General features: G+C 41.1%; 1 protein-coding gene across 1 annotated transcript; it reads right to left on the bottom strand.

Annotated features, from left to right (window-relative positions):
* Nucleotides 1-66: 66 nt before the first annotated feature.
* On the bottom strand, nucleotides 67-12,678 carry degs2 (delta(4)-desaturase, sphingolipid 2). Its single transcript, XM_048974902.1, has 3 exons — nucleotides 12,482-12,678; nucleotides 2,281-3,023; nucleotides 67-1,020 (listed from the first exon to the last, which is right to left on the bottom strand). The coding sequence occupies exons 1-3, from the start codon at nucleotides 12,561-12,563 to the stop codon at nucleotides 877-879; spliced, it is 969 nt and encodes a 322-aa protein (XP_048830859.1). The 5' UTR covers nucleotides 12,564-12,678; the 3' UTR covers nucleotides 67-876.
* Nucleotides 12,679-17,833: the final 5,155 nt, after the last annotated feature.

The following is a 17,833-nucleotide window of genomic DNA, read 5'->3' as shown; positions in this document are numbered from 1 at the left end:
GTTTTCTTAATCTTTCATCAGGACAGTGACTGGGGCTTGTCAGGGATCAAATTATTGTGCAAAACATATCTAAACGTCATTTTAATTAGAAATTGCTGGTGATAACAAACATACAAAAACAGCCAACAACAACAGACGAGGTATTTTTCCCAAAGTTAAATGCAGTGTCATCAACATTAAATTTTGAAATTATTTTGAGCCATTTCAATAAATGTCATAACGAGGCCGACTGCTTGAAACAAAACATTACATTTCCTAACGATGTCAAAGGGCATTGTTGTTAAGGCACAATACTGTAGTGCTGCATCACTGAAGAAATGGCCATTCGCTGCTATTTGAAATGCTGAAATGACATGTTTCTTCTCTGCGGTCCATGACCTTACAGTTGCAGTAAGATCATGAAGGTACTGAGACTGAAAAGAAAGACAGGAGTGGTGTTTTTACAGTCTGATCCCATTCTTACTTCCAGATAGTACGTTCACCCGGTACACACTTAATATCTATTCATACTCCCAGCATTCTCACAGCAGTCCTCTTACTGCAAAGAAAAGTGGATGTTCCCAAATGGCTAGATTCCAGTTTAAACTACTTTTTGACGCCGCCTCTTGTAGAGGCTGCATTGACGAGCCCTTTTCCTCGAGTACTTCTGCATTAAATCGCACTGACAGTCCTGGATGACCAAATCAGTGGTCCCATTTTAGCCACTAATCATGTCAGATACTGAGAGGGAGGGGCACCTTTTTCCCCATTAAGATTGTCTCCAGGACTCTGGCAGGGCATCTGCCCGCGTGAAAGAAAAAACACACAGGAAAGCGATGGTAAATTCCCAAGGAGCGGACAGTGCGGTCTGCGGACAGCGCGGTCTGCGGCCGGCGATCACTCCTGCTTGACCAGTTTGTACTCGCGCTTGATCCTGGCGTACGGGCCGATGCTGTCCTCGAACACAAAGTCCCAGAGCACGCGGACCCAGGAGGTGTGCTGCGGGAGCGAGTCGTAGTACTCAGCTGCTATCTTCTTCACCTGCCGGGGGGGGGGAACGAGGGGAGAGGAGGTTAGCTGGGACATAAGCAGGATTCCTGGGAGTGATTCCAAAAGGGAGTTGTCTGGCACGAATGACAGAGCAGGTCCCGTTATTACAGTACAACATCAATGCTCACCACTGACATCTAATATTTCACCTCCAGTACCCTGTGACCATCCCGTTGTTAAAATACGACTTGAAAAGGCACAAGTCACATTATGTTGAGGCAAGCCTTGGATAGAACGCCTACAGTAACGTCTGCCTCATTTGTGCCAATTCCCTTGCTGTCTGAGACTAATGACTCTGCTAAATAATGAGTTTCCTCTGAACAGCAACTAGCAGCTAAGCCTAGTACACTGTTAACACTTGTTAATGAAGAATAAGGTATAATGCCATTTGTTACATTAGTCAGAAGCCTACACCTGGGCTCCAGCAATCAAACACGCCAAGGGAATATACCCAACTGAGCTTTGATGATGTAACTGATGGAAATATAAAGGGAGTCTTTTCAGTAAATGGATCCAAGCACATACCGTGGAGGGACAAGTGAAACAAAGGCTGCCCTGCACTGTGGATGTTTGCACAGGCCGTCGTATCAGTATAACATCTCTGTGTCATGCGTGTGTGTGTCTTTTTCAGGTGGGGGTCCTTTGATAAGTAATCCATTAAATATAATGGGCATTTTGCCATTCTAAACATGCTAGATTAAAAAGCTTTTTCCTTTATCCTCCAGGAAAGCCGGCAGCATAGTGATCAAGGACCTGAATATTTTTCTCTTTCCCTCCCAGAACTTACACTCCCTGTAACTCATAAGCATTTTCCAGATGTTGCACCTTAATGCAAAATCTGTAAGAGATCGAGATGGTCACAAAGCACTTAGAGAAAAAAACTAAACTAACAAACGAAACTAAGTGAGGAAAATAAGATGAGTGTTACAAGAGTTATCTGAAAAGCAACACATACCATTGCCTAATTTCACTGGAATTTAATTAAGATGGAATTACCTTCCGACAAAATAAAAACAGTCACATTAATAAATGAAAAACTAAAACCACTATGGTGTGTTTCTTATGAATATTGTCATCAATGTTATTATATCGATTTTATTATTAACAATAATAATAATAAATAATAATAATAATAAATAATAATAATAATAAATAATAATAATAACTTCTATGCATGTCTGCACGTATAAAGAAACATGAATAACAAGATTTTCTTCCAAGGCAATCAGCCTTTCACGAGGCCAGACTCACCAGTGGCAGTCTGCTGCCAGGTATGCTGGGAAAGTCGTGGTGCTCCATGTGGTAGCCCACGTTGAAGGTGATGAGATTCAGGGGACCGTAGTAGGAGTAGGTCTCGTGGCCTTTCAGGAACATGTAATGCTCGGCGATGAAGTGGCCGGAGATGGGGTGCAGACCCATGCAGAGGATGGAGCCGGAAATCAGGTAGACGATAGGTTTCAGTCCCCACAGGTAAAAGATGCAGACGTCTGCCACCAACTGCACAGCGGCATTGAGCACCTCTAGGCCGGACACGGGTTTGGGGTTGACCACCAGGGGGCGAAGTGCATAGAAGAACGGCTGGAGAAAGAGCCAGATGAGCTTGCGGAAAGGGGTGCAGAAGAACCAGCCCTCTAGGTCGGTGGGCACATCCACGTCCAGGCCGTCGCCACCCAGGTAGCGGTGGTGGTCGATGTGGTACTTCTTGAAAGAGGCCGAATAGGGCAGACCAATGGGCAGGTTCGCAAACATGGCAAACCAACGATTCCAGCGAGCCTGCTTGTTGCCAAAGGCCACGTTGTGCGAGATGTCGTGGATCGCCAGTGTCAGCGAGTGGTTGATGCAGCCGCCGAAGATGTAGGCCCAGATGACAACCCACTTCCAGGACATGTCCCGTACCAGATAGCAGGCTAAAATCTGGGTCAGCACCATTCCACTCACAACCCACTTCAGCTGAGGGTCAGGACCCATCAAGGACTTGATCTCTGGGTACTTTGCTGTGTGAACAGACACACACAACAGGTTTAGTGCTATAACCTGACTCCCCCAGGACACTATAACGTCAACCAATTAACTTATCAGGAGCCATAAATACCAGGAATAAAATGGGAACCCTGGTAAACAGGCCAAATTCCTGCATGTTCCACAACATCCACGCCAGGCCAAAGATCCGAAGAGAGTCGCGATCTTTTCAAACAGCTCAAACCAAAACCAGCTTCTAAGGTTTCTGCAGAACAGCCCAAACCGGTCACCGAAGAAACTTTGCCGGCTTACGAGCAAATCGTCAAGCAAGCAAAACCGGAACTTGGGGAATGTGTGTAATAATGACGAAAAACAAATGCGATTCTTTCTACCCGCACGGTAACTGGTTTTTAACAATGGCTACCTTTTCAGAAAGTTTGCTTAGACGTATGTACAAGATGCCTGAAGAGTCTGAGAAGTGCTACGCTCACTGATACTCTTGCTATTAGTACTACTAAATTAAGCATAATTTAAACCCATTTAAACATAAATCGACAAGGGGACCACTAGTTTTTGCAGGCAGCGCGGTGATTAACGCAACTCAAGCAATGTTTAAATGTCTCCCCCTAGGGAAGAAAGCTCTCTCCGTAATGGTGCTTTTAATTAGCTAGCATTTTGTTTTGCCATGAGCCATTTTCTCTTTATTAATTTTTGTAGGCGTCTTTTTTTAGGCAGAGGATATTGTAGGAGTAGGTGCTGCAAGGAAGGAAAAGGAAATTAAACAAAAAAGGTTAAAGAATTTTCATTTAGGATTTTGTTTTACTTAGAAAATCTTAAATTTTTGTCCTAAATACCTATTTAAATTCTGAAATACTCAATTAATTTAAAGTCTGTAAAGTAAAGGCATGTCTTTCTCAGGAACTGTTTGGGAAGCGGGAGCAGTAATTTTAAGCTCCACTAAGACCCTGACCACGTATTTGTTTTAGGCTATACAGCTGGGGTGTGCATGTAAGTGTGCTGGAAGGCTTGTACTTGTGGTCTGACTGGTTCTCCCTGTGGCCGGGCGCTGAACCGTATACATCTGCAGAAGCAGACGTCAAATGCTATGAGTCATTCATTTATTTAGCATATGGCGATTAACCCGGAGGAGGTGCCCTGGCACGCCTGTTTACCTTATTACTAGACATTTTACTATGACAGGAAATATTTTTCTCTTTATTTTCCTACGTTATGCAAATTGGACTCTAGAATTTTACCTTATTTGCATTCAGTGCCCATGGGTTGTGTCGGACATGTGTGTTTTATTTGACCATGGCGATTTGGTGATGCATCATTTATGACTAAATAATCAATACTGGAAATGAAACATCATCATAAGCACCCGACCAATGGCTTTTAAATTGCTTTTCAAACGTCAATCACTAAAGAAAATGCCACTAAAACATTCTAATATCAGGAAAACATTTGTTTATTCTGTATCTGTGGGAATTATGACATTTGGTAAATCCCTTAATTTGCATTTTATGATGGGAATACAGGTGACAGATGTGTTAGATGGAGCCATCTTTCAATACACTAAAAAAACCTGCAAGTGCAATAACATGCTCTGAAATCCGTTATTAATGCATGAATCCCTTCCCCAAGACCTCATTCACCTCCATGCCTCCCAGTCCTTCATGTACTCTGCTATAATGAGAGAATATAATATGGTTTTACATTTTACAGCCTTCATAAAAGGTAACTGCTGAACACTGATCTCACCTGATCTTTCTTTTCCATTGATGTTTTTTTTTTTATTGCAAGATAAAGGGGGATATTGTCGCCATAAAGTACCAGACAGTAAAAGAGTAAAAAGAAGGTCATTCAATCAAATATAAATAACTCATTGTGTAATTATCCACTCAAAATTAATTCATTTATGTATGAAAATAACCCCATTACCTTGTCATATACTCACAATCAAGCATTAATAATTATTCTTAAAATAATTTAAGAGTTTTGGCCGAATGTCACAACACAAAAATATTCTGTCCACTGAGTGACAGATCTGCCGTCTCACACCAAACATGCAATGATGTCCGAACTTGGCCAACAAGTTTCCATAATCAAGTGAAACCTAGTATCCTATAACCCAGAATAAACCCATAGTCACAACCAAATACGACAAATACAACAGTTTTAATCAGTAACTAAGAGACATAAATGTCCCTTCATTTCCCTTTACAGAGTGACCTTCCGCACATCACACACATTTTATTACCATACTAAACATCACGTATCCAGCTGTTAAACGCTACTAAAAGCCAAAAGCCCAATGGCAGCAAGCCAGTCCATGCAGCCAAATGTAGAGTCACTGGTTCCCAAACCATTTCTGACATATCAATAGATCCTCTGCTTGCATGGGGGCTGCAAGCTGCCAGTGCAGGTAATCATGTTGCAAGATAACAGGCATGTACTTGATGACATGCCAGGATGAAACTAAACTACAAGACGTCCTGGCCCAGAGATTCCTGGAACCAGGTACCTGAAGTTTGCTAGGTAAGCCCGTAACAAAGATCTAAATTTCTACGCTTGTTCTTGTGGTCATGGGCGTCAGAGGGATAACACCTTACTGTGTATAGTATAGTGTATAGCATGCTTTTCACAACATATAATACAGCTCAAAATATACTTGCACATTTCATGTTGTTGGCACACATGGTATATGTTTATGTTTATCTACAGAGAACTTTTAAGTAACAGGAGTTGAACCCAAAGTGCTGTACAGATGATATACCATTAAAAACAACATGAAATGACACAATAATGTAACAAGAAGAACTTAAAAGATAGCCAACATGGATTTAGGAGAAGTAGATCCTGTTTAACAAATTTACTTGAGTTCTTTGAGGAAGCTACAAAAGAAACTGATCGCAAAAAGGCCTACGATGTGATTTACTTAGATTTCCAGAAGGCCTTTGATATTGTCCCCCACAAGCAGGTCTTGCTTAAGTTTAAAGCTGCAGGGATTTAAGTTACTGTAGCAGCTTGGATCGAAAACTGGTTCTATAACGGGATCTTGATTTAATTAGTGACTGGGCTGATACCTGGCAGATGAAATTTAACATAGATAAATGCAAGGTAATCCATGCAGTGAGCAGAAATATAAAACTACAGATATTTTATGGGTTCCACTATAAAGGTAGCTGATTATGAGAAGGACCTCTGTGTGTATGTTGATGCTTCCATGTCCCACTTTCGCCAATGTGGGGAAGCAATAAAAAAGGCCAAAAGGATGTTGGGTTAAATTCCACACACCTAGAGATGCAAGTCAAGGGAGGTGAGGCTACGATTATATAATTCCTTGGTAAGACCCCACCTAGAATATTGTGTGCAGTTTTGGTCACCATACCTAAAAACAGGACATTGCTGCCTTGGAAAAGGTGCAACGTAGGGCTACAAGAATGGTTCCTGGTCTTAGAGGAATGTCTTATGACGAAAGGTTAGCTGAGCTGAATCTGTTCAGCCTCACGCGAAGATGATTAAGGGGGGACATGATCCAGGTATATAAGATTCTAACAGGACTGGATGCTGTTTAGCCAAATGGCTACTTCAATATTAGTTCAAATACTAGAACCATAAATGGAAATTAGGGGGAGAATATTTTAAAACGAATTTGAGGAAGCACTTCTTTACACAGCGTGTAGTTAGAGCATGGAAAAAAATCTTCCTGTTCGTGTAGCACAGGGGTCACCAACCTTTTTGAAACAGAGCTACGTCATGGCTACTGGGCCATATGAAGGGCTACCAGTTTGAAACGCCCTCCTAAACTTATCTAAACTTCATGCATAATAAACATGTTTTAAATGCTTTTTTATATAGTTATTTTCGAATCTATATAAATGCAAATGTGATTGAAGAATAACAACAGGATAAAATAAAATTTTAGACGCTGTTCACTGGTGAGTTGTGCTATTTTTAGAACAGGTCCGCAGGTGACTCATGTGGTCCTTGGGGGCGTCCTGGTGCCCGCGGGCACCATGTTGGTGACCCCTGGTGTAGCGCAAGCTAAAACCCAGGGTTCCTTTAAGTCAGAGCTATACAAGATAACTAATAGCTCAGAGTTGTTAAAGTTCTCCCCAAACGAGCTTGACGGGCCGAATGGCCTCCTCTCGTTTGTAAATTTCTTATGTTCATGAAAGAAACAACTGGACAAACAAAACATTAAGACTCTAAAACAGGGACAACTGATAGGCAAACAACTCTTAAACCTAATTAAAATCTTAGGAATAAAAATGTTATCCTTTTGTTAAATGTGTTTTTGTAAAGTGCCCATGAGTGTATGAAAGGCGCTATATAAATAAAACTTATTATTTTATACTGTTTTTTATTGTTTATTGTAATATTTTTGTATTTGTACTTGTACTTGCTTTACTTTACTATTTCCTCCCTTAGATGGTCGTTGAGTAGCTGCAACAAAAATTAGAGATGCACCGATCGACCGGCCCGGGATAGGAACTCATTTTCAGTGATCAGTCATTTGTACCTCAGTACAGTCACAGAGCACTTTGAGACATGTACAAGTGATGATCTGTAACTTAGTTAAGCTATAAAGTTTAAAAATGTATTATCAAAATAAAATTTTGCATTGAAGAAAAGTTGATTTTTGTTTGTATATGCTGTCAATTATAGTTCTTAGAAAATTGGTTTCGGCAAAAATCGGTATTGGCCCAAAACAAACTGGATGTCTGAGCCAGCCAAGAAAAATGCATCTCTAACAAAAAATAATTTCCCTTCAGGGATCAATAAGATTTTGAAGGTGACAGACGTTCCTAAATTCCTGGAAAAATATTCTAATGGTGGGAAAGGGCTTACAAATGACCTACTTGGGCTTAAGCTTCGATCACTGTACTAAGGTGAGGCTTTCGGCAGGGAGAACTTTTACTGTATTAGTATTCAGTATTCATAAGTAACCTCCACTGTGATCACTGCGAATAGTTCGTCTGCTTAAAATATACTTATATCCATTGGTCGGTAATATCTGCATCAGGAACATTACACCTTTTGTCTGCAGCCCACCTTCATGTCCAGCATATGGTATCTCCTGACTAGACCACTGCAACTCTCTATTGTCAGGTTTACCAGTCTGTGCTGTGAAACCGCTGCAGATGATTCAAACACATGGCAGCACGTCTGGAATGCAGTTATCCCAAATGCTGTCATCAGGGGTGGGGATTCTGTTCCATGGAGGGCCGGTGCGGGTTTTTGGGATGACCTCTCAATCAGCCAATAACAGTGTTGAGAAGCACCAGTTGACTCCTTGACAGATGCATGTTCGCAATGTGCCATTTGTCTCACTTCTGGGTCATTTTGGACAAAAGTAACTGCTAAATAAAAGTAATTATCTTATCAGTCACCCTTTTTCAACCTTCCTTGCAGTGGCCACATCTGGCCATTTGAACTCTGTGGCAGCTAATTAATATTCATTATTTTTCTTTGTATTTAAATATAGGAAACCAATTAATACACTGACCCATTTAGCAAATCTGAGCAAAACAAACAGATTTAAGGAATTTCAGGTGCTTAGGTTTTTTTTATGATCTTTTTCTGGATTTTCATAGATGCTTCTCTTACTCGAGTTTCATCTTTAGTCAGGCAGAAATACAGGAATGCATTCGTTTAAATTCTAAATCAGCACAGAGACGGCTATTCTCGCAACACAGCTCATTGTGGCTGTACTGCTTCAGAAAAGCTATGGTCAGTTATAGTCACCTGGGAAGCCCCACATATGACCTCACGCCTGATGAATGCAGCACTTGCGTCAGTTATAATTAAGAAGGGATAAATTATTAACACCTTCGATGTGTAAATTGAACTACCCCCGCTTCAGTGTTTTTGGCCGCCTCCTTTTGTCTTGGTGGGAAGGTACAAGTAATACCCATGGAAATCGACACAGATAAGGGATAAGACCCGCCTCTTTTTGTGTATACATTTCCGCTATTACGCTCATCAGTAAAGCACGCCACCTGAAATGGTTGCTAGCAGAAAAACTGTACACTTCATCTAATCTTTTTGATCATGAAGGAGATCTGTTTAAGTTTCCTGCCTCCTTAAAATTTCCGTTTATATAAAATAGTATCCTAGGGTCAGAAAAATTTGAAGATACACCTAAAGGAAGTAAATCACCCTGGGGGAAGTAAACCTTTGACTTCTAACCTCCAAATCCTGTGTCATTTCATACTTCAGTGGTTTTGGGCAGCCTTGATGCATTTCACAGCACAGAAAAAAGACAAAGCAGGTTGTTTAGCACCAATATTTACCCAAAAACAAATCATATTATGCAAAGACTACCTTTAGCATAAATTCAAGGTCATCTTTACCTACCTCCAGGCTTTCTACCTTCTGTGTTGTTAGGTGGAAATTTGCCAGCTGATAGGATAATGGTGACCATCAGCATTTGCAGGTAGTTGTGGCAAAAGGGAAATTAAATGGCATACAATTTAGTGTCTAGATAGAGGCTGCAAGGCAGCGTTACTGAAGAAGAACGTGTTTATCCAGGCTGCAGCTCAGGGACCTCCTCTAGCCATGTTTAACAAGGTGGGGATTTTGACAGTTTTATACCCCCTCCCAGCACAGAAACACAGTAGAGGGGCCTCGGGCCATGTTGATGTGCATCTGGGTTGGTCAGTTTCAGCATCGTTAATATCATTCCAGCTTCTGGTATGTAAATATCAACAGACAGCGAGCTTCTGCTCAAGGGTACCAGTGAGGCTGTGAGCTTCCCACTTCACACAGCATATGCTATGGGATCTATGGCTTCCTGTTCTCTCTTCGCAGAGCCCGTAGTACCACAATGCCACGGATCTTTACAATGTCATATAGGATGCTCTGATTTGCCTTCATTTAAATGTCCGTAACGCTTAAGAAATGCGTTAAATATTTCTCCTCCAGGAACACAACTAACCTCATCCTACTCTCACTGGTCTCCCGCAATAGTTCCATTGACATGGTTTACTTGGTACTGCTAGATGCTCTGATTTTGTACTAGATTCTCTCTTGGGAGAAGGCTTCTCTAATGCGAGGCTCTAAACTGTGTTATTCTACCTCTTGATCCCACAACTGTTTTGCTGCAATTGTTACCGGTCACGTATTGGAGGTCTCGCCTAGCAATCATACCTAAATTGGGTCCCCAATATCTGTATGTTTGTTACGCATTATCAAAAAAAAAAAAAAAAAAAAAAAAAAGCCAAATGAGTGTACATAAATACAAATAAATAATCCTTTATACATCTTCCAGTACAAGCTCATGGGTAAATATGACATAGTAATTGGTTCAAATGGATATGTGGGGGGAAGCCATTCATTTGGAGCTTCCACACTATCCTCAAATCACACCATTAACCAGGACTGGGTGAATGATTTACCCAATACACCAAGGTGTGTCAGACTACATTCCCAGTGTTCCAGGTGACATCTGCAATTCTGCTCTTGTGTAATATTGAGCAATTGCAACAATGGGCCGGGTTCTGAGAAGGTGCGTTTGAAACAGAGCCGGATGTAACTTCCACATAATGCATAGAGCCAGAAATTTTCCTTACAAACCCTGAATTGGACTGAATTCACATTTCATGCACAATTCATGAAAATGTAACCCGTGTGCAGAGATGTAGGGATAGGACAGGAAAGGGGGGCAGCGGCCTGGACCGATTACATAGTACATTGCAAAGGCAATCTGCTTTATTTGTGTATTCTGAAAATAAAGGGAGTGTGTTTATTAAATTCTCTGTTATTATTAATTTAGACTTCAAGATAAAATAATGATCATACATTTTACCTAATTGCGCTAATATCATAATTGAATATTATGGGTTAAAGAACTGGATATTTGTCTTGAATACTAATCGGGTACAGTACAGGTGGACCATTCTGGAACTTGAACCCACAACCTTTTGGTCACAAGTCTAGTTCCTTAACCAGCTCCTTGTTCACCTGCAGCCAAACAGATTTATATATATTTTTTAACGAGTTCAGGGCAACTTAATTGCGTCTTTCCGCGAGTTTCTGGCTCACTAACTGAGCACATACTATCGCTGAGCAGGCTGAATGCGCCCCATGCGGATCCTATTGAGGTGGCGCATTCAAGTCATGCAACGCAATTAGCGCACGTGACCCTGTCTATAGCAAACCTCCTATGTGGAGACACAAGCATCTGTTTTTACTATAGCACGGTACCCCTGTGCAACTCTGTCGTGTTTCTAACCAACACAAGACAAACCATGACTTTTGTATTTACTGCACAACTCTCCCAAAAGTAGATAAACAATCCCGGTGGCTTTTAACTCAATGAAACAGGACACTCATATTTTCCCCTACTTGAGCCTGGCGACGTTTCAGATTATCTACGCAATCATCAGGGAGACATAAACTATGACTTTAGGCTTTAAGTTAAACAGCACGGCGTATTGCTTTTAGATCCGGCTTATAACAACGCGTTTCAGATGTAGCGTTTCAAAATCCGCATTTAAAAGCGTGATGTTGCGCTTGCTGATTCATCACACTCATGCCCACATAAAAGAAATAACATAACTATGCAGCTCGGAACTTTACACACATCGCTGTATATTGCAAGTACACTTCCAGAAAACTTGTCAAACACGTCGGGACCGATTCGTGAAATGATCGCAACTCATTTTTAGAGACGCCGCATAGAGCTCCATTATATGGGTATTATTTCTCCGTAGTGTAAGCGCCTGCCAGACCCAGGCATCGCGACTGCAGGAGCTGGACCAGGCGGTTTATTTGACCAGGAGCGCTGTTGCCCAAACACAGCCCCCAAGCACCAACTCCCGACCGTCCCGACTGCAGCAGCTACACACAGTGGGCAGATACACGCTATATAACACACAGCATTAAAACACGACACTATAACAAACCAACAGACGCTAATTGCACACTATTTATATGGCTGGTACCGGTCTAACTGCCCGATAGGTTCCCCTAATCCTACAGTAGCGTTGTGGAGTTAATCGGAGATACCTGTCCTCAAATCGTTTCAAATGCGGTGATTTCGTCTACCAAAGACCCCAAACTTAAATGACAACATCGTACAAAAAGAAAAACTAGTGAAGCGCCCTAATCGTCAGTTTAAATATCCATCACCTCCTTTGTTTAAACTTCAGCGGTATACTAATAATGTTTAAAGTTTGCGATCACGTTATGTCCCTGCGCTCTACAACAGGTGTACCAAAGGAGTACGCCAGGACCACTTTATCTATACTAATCAGGCAGTGTAATCGTAATGAAATGTCATTTCGTAATAGGCCTGACAAAAATCAGCGTTTTCACCCCCATTCGCATATGATTATTTAGTTATTTTAAATCCTATAAATAATACAACACTATAAATAATACAACACTCAAGCATCTGCTTGAGAGAAACTTCCGACTCTGGGACTCCAACCGTGATCAGAGGGAACCCAAACCGTCAAATCAAAGTGCTATTACGGTGTCCTACCTAGAATCTCCTTCCTCCTTGACGTGTGCGGCTGATCGGTGTAAACCCATTCAAAATCCACCCGTCCTGCTTTCTCCCCCATGGCTATCCTCCCGCAACGGGTGCCAAAGAGTGGAAGACACAGCGATCACTCTCGCACGCACATACACTGCGCCCGAAGGCACACACCCTCCTCAAGGCACCGGCGCAAGGTGTGACTTAAAAGCTCCTCCCCAGCTGCAATGTCAGCGGTGCTAGATATCCTATCAAATCAAATCTGATCGGTATAAAAACCAACGCGCAATTTTTCCTTCTTTCTCATCATCTTCTGATATGAACATGTTTTAGGTGTGTGCATGCTTCTATTCACTGAAAATGTATAATTTAAAATACTTAAAAAGTGGGATCATGTTTTAAGGACAGAACCGTACCTAGTATGCTTGCATTGGACTTATTATCGTTATTCAAACAGGCCCGGTTTTATCAGTTAATTTGATACCACAAAATTGTCTACCGACAGAGGGCGCCATCCAATCGTTTACTTGGTCTATGGTCCTAAAGCGTTGAGTGCTCAAAAAAAATAAAAGCGCACATCTAAATTGCTAAATGTTCATTCCCAGTGTTTCTGACTTTTACAAAATTGTTCTAGGGTAATCATTTTATTGCGTGCCTGGTTTATTGTCTTTATTTCAATTACTTCCCAGCTGCACATATTCACGGGGCTGGATCGAGCTGGCTGACTGCCCTCCTAGCTGCCCAACTCGCTTTACCTTCGATCTTTTTTTCTGCCAAGGTGCATTATATCGTACTGGGCAATAACATTAACACTGATTTTGATGGTTTTTATGAGCCATGGATGCAATAAAACTTACTACAAGAACATTTTTAACCGTACCAGTATTGCGCACACAATCCGATGAGACCAAAAGAAAAATTATAAAGCAAACTCATACAGAAATAGCCTACAATCACAAAACTTATGTTACTGAATTTACGGTTTCTGAAGTATCCTTCACCTCGAGTGACCTACTTCTGGAAAATAATCTAATTTTAAAATGTGATAATTAATGCATTAATTCTTTGACGTGAAAAAACATCCTATACAAACAGGTCAAATTACAATCAGAATTAACTGGACCAGCTGTCCAGTTAAGCTCAATTAAATGTTTTGCTGCAAATAAATCAACAAAAATAAAAGGGGAAGCTACAAATATGGGCTGAATGGCCATACCAGAGTATGCTGTCACGTGAGTTAAGTGTAGTACGGTGGCTCAATGGACAGGACCAGGATATCACACAGAGGCCTTACACGGGCTGTTCAAATATACACTAATTATTTAAAATAGTACGTTCTCACTCGTTTTCCTTAAAATCAGCTCCCTCCAATAAAGACTTAGTCCTCTTTTTTATGAGTCCATAGTAACACTACCAGTTTCTCACCTCGTAGGTTGTAGGTTCACGTCCTACATTCCTGTGCTCCTATCAATGCACATGATGACTTCCTCCCACGGGCCAAAAACATGCAGTTACGTGAACTGATATCTTAAATTGTACCCCGTGATGGCCTGGAAAGTGTCATCTGCCCTGTGCTTCCAGAGACAAGCTTCAGACTCACTGCCACCTTGTACAGTCATCGCCAAAAGTTTTGAGAATGACACAAGTATTGGTTTTCACAAAGGTTGCTGCTTCAGTGTTTGTAGATCTTTTGTCAGATGGTTCTATGGTATACCGAAGTATAATTACAAGTGTATTACAATTACAATTTCATAAGTGTCAAAAGGCTTTTATTCAAAGTTACATTTAGTTTATGCAAATAGTCAATATTTGCAGTGTTGGCCCTTCTTTTTCCAAGACCTCTGCAATCCACCCTGGCATGCTGTCAATCAACTTCTGGATCAAATCCTGATTGATGGCAGCCCATTCTTGCATAATCAATGCTTGGAGTTTGTCAGAATTTTTGGGTTTTTGTTTGTCCACCCGCCTCTTGAGGACTGACCACCAGTTCTCAATGGGATTAATGTCTGGGGAGATTCCTGGCCACGGACCCAACATGTCGATGGTTTGTTCTCCAAGCCATGTAGTTTTGCCTTATGGCACAGTGCCCTATCATGCTGGAAAAGACATTGTTTGTCACAAAACTGTTCTTGGATGGTTGAGAGGAGTTGATCTCAGAGGATGTTTTGGTACCATTCTTTATTCATGGCTGTGTTCTTAGGCAAAATTGTGTGAGTCCACTCCCTTGGCTGAGAAGCAACCCCACACATGAATGACCTCAGGATGTTTTACTGTTGGCAGGACACCGGACTGATGGTAGCGCTCACCTTTTCTTCTTCGGACAATCTTTTTTCTGGATACCCTAAACAATCGCAAAGGGGGCTTATGAGAGAAAATGACTTTACCCCAGTCCTCAGCAGTCCAATCCCTGTACCTTTTACAGAATATCAGTCTGTCCCTGATGTGTTTCTGGAGTGAAATGGCTTCTTTGCTGCCCTTCCTGACACCAGGCCATCCTCCAAAAGTTTTCGCCTCACTGTTCGTGCAGATGCACTCACACCTGCCTGCTGCCATTTCTGACCAAGCTTTGCACTGGTGGTGCCCCGATCTGCAGCTGAATCAACTTTAGGAGACGGTCCTGGCACTTGCTGGACGTACTTTGGCGCCCTGAAACCTTCTTCATAACAATTGAACCTCTCTCCTTGAAGTTCTTGATGATCTGATAAGTGGTTGATTTAGGTACAATCTTATTAGCAGCAATATCCTTGTGAGTGAAGCCCTTTTTGTGCAAAGCAATGATGACTGCATGTGTTTCCTTGCAGGTAACCATGGCTAACAGAGGAAGAACAATGATTTCAAGCATCACCCTCCTTTTAAAGCATCCAGTCTGCTATTCTAACTCAGTCAGCATGACAGAGTGATCTCCAGCCTTGTCCTCATCAACACTCTCACCTGTGTTAACGAGAGAATCACTGAAATGATGTCAGCAGGTCCTTTTGTGGCTGGGCTGAAATGCAGTGGAAATGGGTTTTTTTGGGATTAAGTTAATTTTCATGGCAAAAAGGGACTTTGAAATTAATTGCAATTCAACTGATCACTCTTCATAACATTCTGGAGTATATGCAAATCGCCATCATAAAAACTGAGGCAGCAGACTTCGTGAAAATTAATATTTGTGTCATTCTCAAAGCTTTTGGTCACCGCTGTGATAAGAAGTTATATACAGGAGATATGTGCCATCTAGTGGTTCAGTTGATATTTTCTGCATTTCAATAAAAATTGCAGAAATGGACAATAAACACATCACAAATAATATGCTGAAGAGCATAGCAAACCCCTGGTATTGTCTTGGTTGTGATGATTAGGAGTCATCAGCCCAGATCCTGCTGGTTTGCAGCTGTCCGTAAACCCTTCCGAGCAACACCAACACCACATAGAAAGACTAAATTGTTCCCGTTGCAACTCTAATTAGCTCAGCTAAGAATTTTAGTGATGTTGTGGGTAGTGCTCACACAGAACCAGAGTTATGAAATCACTGGGAAAAAAAACATGCCTTTGGGTATTAAAGCTAAATAAAGTTACTTATGCATTTCAGATGTTCCAGTTTTTCCAGCAAATTCCACATCTAAGTGCAATCCAGGTTTTAAACCACTGATCAAAAAAATAATCATATGCACGTTTCTTTTACATTCTAACACCACTCTCCTTCAGAGTGAACATGAAATTGATACTAGTACCCTCGAGAGGTGTTTTACATTTAGTGAGTTTATGAACATTTTTTGACTCGCTAGTCAGTGGATTAAGGGACAGAATTCAGCATTCAATACAATAACATGAAGCAAATAAAAAGAAAGTCGGAGGATAACAAATTGGAGAGGAATAACCAGGTTCACGGAGAGGATAACAAATTGATCTGAATTCTTACCCACAACCCCCTGGGTACAAGGTGGACATGCAAAAGTGGCTTCTCTGTCAGCCTGTTTTATCACTTAGCAGCCACTGGTAACCAAGACCTCTAATTAGAATATTACAGTGAGCAGCAAATCTGAGCCAAAATGGCCACCACTTTTAGCATTATCCACCGACTTGCAATGAGGAAAAAAAAAGTGCAGTGGTGGATAGTGCAGGTTCAGAAAGCAAAAATCCAGACCAGTGTTTTGTTTCAACCAATTACTTGAGTACCTGTGACTCTGACTCTTTATAGTCAATTGGTTGGTTGAAACAGAATCTTGGTCTGAATTTTTACTTTCAGGACCAGAACTATCCACCACTGCAAAATACCACAGCTCTGAGGAATTTGATTATGGGTGATTTTGGCTGGGGAACACTGCATGGTGATATGCAGAGGGCTGCAGTGCTTACAGGTTTTATGTTAACCTACAAGATTTACAACTGAAAGCAAAGGTGAGATCAACTAATAATGATGAGTTCAGAATTTTCTAAATAATAAAAAAAAGCCCTCAATGCTAAGCAGACCCCATCACCAGTAGACAACTGGGACACTCACAGTCATGAAGTTATGGCATGTCATGTTTCCTATGTATGTCATAGGTTATTTAAAGTGCACTGTGGGGCTGCCACTAACTAACCTTCAAGGACACGGTTGGTTAAACTCCAGAGTACACATCGAGCAGTGCATCCTTGGGGACCCCCAGACCATCTGTGTTTCTGCTTCCTCCCAGCTCCAGTAGGGACCACCTGGCAAGGAGCTAGGGGAAGCAAAAAAATGTACTGTCTGTGTTCTCAAGGATTGGGTTGGGAAACAATGGATTAAGGGACTGGTTTTTGAGTCAGTCAGCAACTTTTACCGGTAATAGCGATTTCAAATTCATTTAAAAGTTATTGAGATTTTAATCTATCCTGCTTACATTTATGTAAAATTATGCATTGTCTGATTTAAAATATCTGAAATCTTAACAGCTGCTTTTATATGTGGAAAGTATTTTACAGAAATCCTTTTGTACATGCCACCTCCTTCACTGAACCATCTAACACTCAGGTCTGGATCTGGACTGCTCAGGTTGGGGGGCAATTAGAAATTTTGGGTGGGCAGCATTTCACACAATGGACTACACTGCAGTGCAGTAACGCATTGTTACAGTACCAGAGAAATAGGGGGTTCACATGAGTATGTTTATATTTTATATTTGAACTATTTATGAACTCTTCATTATACATACTCTTATAGTCATCTGTATGATCAGGAAAGATGAATATTAATAATAATATTTCGATTTCTGTACCGTTTTGGATTTAAATCTCTGCTAACCAAACATAAATTTAACATAAACATAAGCGTATCTACAAGCATATTAAAGGCAAATTTGGAACTCAAACTCATGAACTGGTATAAAAGAATATAAGACCGTAACATATGTA

Source organism: Brienomyrus brachyistius, chromosome 14 (assembly GCF_023856365.1).
Source record: "Brienomyrus brachyistius isolate T26 chromosome 14, BBRACH_0.4, whole genome shotgun sequence".
Lineage (NCBI taxonomy): Eukaryota > Metazoa > Chordata > Actinopteri > Osteoglossiformes > Mormyridae > Brienomyrus > Brienomyrus brachyistius.
This window is presented reverse-complemented; position numbering and strand designations above follow the sequence as displayed.

Bases quoted from the DNA above. Each gene is read 5' to 3' on its own strand.
- degs2 (XM_048974902.1), bottom strand. From the start codon at position 12,563: ATGGGGGAGAAAGCAGGACGGGTGGATTTTGAATGGGTTTACACCGAT. The intron at 3,024-12,481 runs GTAGGACACCGT...CTGTTCACACAG, and splicing joins AAGGAGGAAGGAGATTCTAG to CAAAGTACCCAGAGATCAAG. The intron at 1,021-2,280 runs GTGAGTCTGGCC...CCCCCCCGGCAG, and splicing joins CTGGCAGCAGACTGCCACTG to GTGAAGAAGATAGCAGCTGA.